This window comes from Chanos chanos, chromosome 5 (genome assembly GCF_902362185.1).
Source record: "Chanos chanos chromosome 5, fChaCha1.1, whole genome shotgun sequence".
Taxonomy (NCBI): Eukaryota; Metazoa; Chordata; class Actinopteri; order Gonorynchiformes; family Chanidae; genus Chanos; species Chanos chanos.
The window spans coordinates 930,001-935,000 of NC_044499.1; the positions used below are offsets into that span (position 1 = coordinate 930,001).

Sequence of the window (5,000 nt, forward strand, 5' to 3'; positions counted from 1 at the left end):
TGAGGTTGCGTTTGTACTGAAATGAGGTTGCGTTTGAGGTTACTGTCCAGCACTCCATGCTCAGTGGGTGTGGTCATTGTCTGAATGTAGCGTGTGTGTGTGTGTGAGAGTGTGCATGCGTGTGTGTGCTCATGTGTATTAATTGGTGTCTATGCGTGTCTTTGTGCCGCAGGTCCGACGGTTCTGGAGGTGTTTAATACCCTCCTCAAACATCTGCGTATGAGTGTGGACTTTGAGCTGGGAGACGGGTCGAGAAGGAACTCCGGTACCAGCCTGTCCTCCGGCCGGGTCAGAGAGAGCGAAGAACGCATTGTCCAAAACGCCATCATCCAGACCATTGGTTAGTCTGGTCTCATTTCCCCAACAGAGCACATCGATAAATACTTCAAACTGTCTTTAGTCCACGCTCACCAGAGTAAATGGTAGTAAGTGGAAATTGATCACACACACTGTGTATGTGCATGTTATTGATGTGTGTGTTATTGATGTGTGCCTGTCTGTTATTGATGTGTGTGTGTGTGTGTGTTGTGTATGTTGACAGGGTTCTTTGGCGGTAATCTGCCAGATTATCAGCGTGCTGAGGTAATGATGTTCATCATGGGAAAAGTCCCAGTTTACGGAACGCCATGTCACACACTGGACACAGTGAAGATTGGGTGAGTTTGTGCTTGTGTGTGAGGGAGATTAGTGAATTATGAGTGACTGTGAGGGGAGTGTTCAGATTAAGGAGTCATGGATTAGGACTAATGCTGAAGATTGAAATTGAGATTATGATTGATTAGTGTGAGAGTTTGATGAGATTTTGCATATGATGAGTGACTGTTTTACTGTCATTTCTCTTGGTCTTTTTTGGCAGATTGGATTGTTTCAGAGAGTTTGATTTGTAATCAAGACATAGAGATTTTTCAGTGTTTCAGTGCAGCTCCTCTCAAACCATGACGCGCCAGCCCACGCCCGAGGAAACTGCCGGTCCGCAGAGCCCTGCTGCCGCCCCACCGGTCAAATCATGCCACAGTGTTTCTGTCACTCGCCAGCTGAAAAGACTAACAGTTTACTCAGGATTCTAGAATGTTAAGCAGGGTCTTGCGGGCGGGAGCACTTAACATTCTAGAATCTTGAATAAGACGTTACTATTTTCAAAGCAGGAAGTGCAGTCAAGGGGGCGGGGACCTGGCAGTTTCCTCGTGGCGGACTGGCGCTGGTCCGCGGACCATAGTTTGAGAAACGATGTTTTAGTGCTTTAAAAATGCTTAAGTACGAATATGATTTATTGGTAATATTTCACGTGAATGTTTTTACCATTTGAATATCATGAGGCAGTGGACCAACCCAAACTGTGAAAGAACAGAAGAGATCATGAACTTTTTTTTTCTCACTTTTTTTCTCCTTTGCTTGGAAAGTAAAATTACCCCTGATCCTCTGTCCCTTTGCAGTGGTGAGTGGAGTGAGAGTAGAGGCTCTGTCTGAGCACTGCAGATGTGCCGTCATTTAATCAGACAGTGGAACTCTGCATTGTTTTTGTGGGACAGTGTGTGTGTGTGTGTGTGTGTGTGTGTGTGTGTGTGTGTGTGTGTGTACACTAATTCATTTCAGCAAAACATGAAATAACTAAGAATCATGAAAATAACTCAGCCAGCAAACATAACAAGTCTAAACTCTAAAACAGCTCCACCCGGCAGATATTAGAGGAAGTTTTCAGATCAGTTCTTATTGCATTCAGTTTTTTCACTGTCTGTCTCTCTCTCTCTCTCTCTCTCTCTCTCTCTCTCTCTCTCTCAGGCACCAGGGTACTAAACGCATCCAGACAATGCTGCTCAGTTCTCTCATCATGGTAAGCCTGGCGTCTAGTCATACTTGCCTCCATCTCTTCCACTGCATGCTCTCTGGCATCGTTTATTACTGTCCGTCTATGTATGTGAGTGGCCCTGTGTGTACAGCGTGCGTGCGTGCGTGCGTGCATGATGGTTTGTGCGTGCGTGCGTGCGTGCGTGCGTGCGTGATGGTTTGTGCATGCTTGCGTGCGTGCGTGCGTGATGGTTTGTTTGGTGCTGGAGATTGTAGGAGATGGGACGCAGGTGCTAGCTGTTGGCTGAGTCTCTGAGGCATTGAAAACACCTGCTCTGTGTGTGTGTGTGTGTGTGTGTGTGTGCGCGTGCATGCACAGATGCAGCTGAGTCTCTGATCTCTCGCCCTGAACGACTCAAGAGCCAAAACCCATCAATCAACCAGTCAGAGCATTCGACCCCACCAGCTGAATGTTTACTCTGTTCGTTTGGGACCATGTGTCTGACTGTGTGTGTGTGTGTGTGTGTGTGTGTGTGTGTGTGTTTTGTTAAGATGGTAGACCATGAAGTTACTCCACACTCTGTAACTCAGTTACTGAAATACCTGAATGTAGCTGCTGTGCGTTGAGAAATGAAAGTGTGTGTGTGTATGTGTGTGTGTGTGTGTGTGTGTGTATGTGTGTGTGTGTGTGTGTCTGTGTGTTTGATTGTGTGCGTGTTTCTAGGTAACTTCGGGCTTTAAGTGCAAGACCATGTGTGCTGGTTTGCCTGTGTGTGTGTCTGTGTGTGTGTGTTTCTAGGTGACGTCGGGCTTTAAATTTAAGACCATGTGTTCTGGTTTGCCTGTGTGTGTGTGTGTGTGTGTGTGTGTGTGTGTGTGTGTGTGTGTGTTTCTAGGTGACGTCGGGCTTTAAGTGTAAGACCATGAGTGCTGGTTTGCCTGCGGCCTTTTTAGAGCCACTCTGCTCCATCTCACTAATGGAGGACAGAGAACTGCGCCAACTTGTTCTGGAGATCCTGCACAACATCATCGATCGCCATGACAACCGTGCCAAGCTCCGTGGCATCAGGTATGCCTGCATATACTGTGTGTGTCATTGTGTGTTTGTGTTTGTACATGTTTGTGTGTGTGTGTGTGCGTGTGTGTCAGGGTCATTATTGTATAATAAAACTAAAATTAAGACGAAAGCTAATTGTTTGGAGACATGTTCATAAACTGAAATAAAATAATTTACCCGAAGAAAATGTAAAACTAAAACTAAATGAAACTGATTAAGTTTGCTTAAAGAACTAACAAAAATAAAGTAAGAAAAGCCAAAAAAAACAGTTTTTGTTTCAAGATGGCGGATGTCGTATTCATTTAAGGTGGCAGGTGTCACAGCCCCAAAATTCTGTGTAGCTATAGCCAACAACCATAGGATGGCAATGTAGCGTGTCAGGACCTAAACTCACTAACCAATGGGATTAGGCCTTATTACCAAGTGAAGGAGTCAGATATGTCAGAGAGGAGACGTGTGAGTCCTGTGTTGGACTGCTTTGACTGTGAAAGCGACACAGCCATGGTCAGTTCAGGTAACGGCATCTGTGGTGTAGAAACCAAAAATCCCACAAATCTTAACGTCCACCTTCAGAGTTTCCATCAGCGGGAACAGAACACACACTATTCATGGAAAATAAGTATCGAGACAGAGCGTGAGTGACGAACTTCACGAGTGGCCAGAATTTAACACGTTTTTTAACAACCTGTAGGTTCAGTTCTTTATGGAGTTTTAGTTAACTGTACTGGTGAAAACCCATGATAAGCGGGTTATTTTTCACGCTGCACTAATCCTTGACCGTTTTTGTCCTTAATTAAATTACTAAAACTAAAACTGAAACGATAATAAACTAAAACGAAATAGAAATGAGTCCATGAATTAAAAACTAAACTGAAACTAATGAAACTACTGGTGAAACCAACTAAACTAAAACGGAATTCAGATTCAGTACAAACATATTATCAAAATAAAAATAAATTTGAAAATGGAAAACTATTATAACCTTGGGGTGCGTGTGATTGCGTGTGTGTGTGTGAGCAGGCGTGTGTGTGTGTGCGCGTGCGTGTGTAAGTATATAAGTGTGTTAAGTTGTGTGTTAAATCTTCAGGATTATCCCTAATGTGGCTGCACTGAAGATCAAGAGAGAGAAGATCTCTAAACAGGATGTCATCTTCATGAAGAAGGTACATACACACATACACACACACACACACACACACACACACACATACACTCACATACACGCACACACACACACACACACATACACTCACATACACGCGCACACACACACACACACAAACACAGAAAATCTCTAAACAGCATGTCATCTTCATGAAAAAGGTACCCACACACGCATACACACACACACACACACACACACACACACACACACACACATAATAATGTGTGTGTGTGTGTGTGTGTGTGTGTGTGTTCTCAGCATGACCAGCAGTTACCCTGTGCTCACACCGGCAGCAAAAAAGTGGCAGGAAGTCATTCATTTCCAATGGTCGCCGGGCGACACTGAGCAACATGGTGCAACTAGTCGCCAGGCGACAAAATTGCCACGACTTGGCGACAGAAAAAGCAACGTTCAACTTTATGCAAATGAGAAACGTCAGTGCTGAGTGACAGCCAATCAGAGGGCAGATGTCTTCCTCTTGTATTCTTTCACTGTGAAACATTTTCTTAAATTTTAGTTCCTATATTAGCATTTTGGTTCCCCACGTTGTCTCCGCGGCGATTTTGAATGTTACTTTGCGGTCCGTGGTGAAACGCCAGTGTGTGAAGCAAGATCACACTATTTATGGGAAACTAAATTACCTCCAAATCATTTTTGTGTGGGAATGCACCTGATTTGTTCAGGCATATATTGTGCGATATATTAATAATCTTTCACAAAATACAAACATACAGCTCCACGATGAATACAGCAAAGACGACGCAAATATTACGGGTGTAAGAAAATATCGATAATATCGAGTATCGTAATATTATGTTCTGTGATACCATATCGAAAGAGTCACACTGGCTCCCGCAGCATACAGAGCTGAAGTGCGGGCTCATTTTAGCTTCCACAGTAAAGAAGGCCCTACTGAGATCGACAGGAGCCATGCCATTTGTAAAATGTGCCATGTGCCAAAATCAAATACTCGGGTAACACAACGGATCTTAG

At 44.1% G+C, this 5,000-nt stretch overlaps 1 protein-coding gene across 1 annotated transcript in view; it reads left to right on the top strand.

Moving 5' to 3' along the window:
* The window catches only part of efr3a (EFR3 homolog A (S. cerevisiae)), a 39,759-nt gene that overhangs the window by 22,534 nt on the left and 12,225 nt on the right, over window positions 1–5,000 (top strand). Inside the window, exons 10-14 of the mRNA XM_030775515.1 lie at window positions 173–340; window positions 542–656; window positions 1,780–1,831; window positions 2,682–2,854; window positions 3,930–4,005. Of these exons, the coding sequence (XP_030631375.1) occupies window positions 173–340; window positions 542–656; window positions 1,780–1,831; window positions 2,682–2,854; window positions 3,930–4,005 (584 nt within the window). The remainder of the gene's footprint in view (window positions 1–172; window positions 341–541; window positions 657–1,779; window positions 1,832–2,681; window positions 2,855–3,929; window positions 4,006–5,000) is intronic.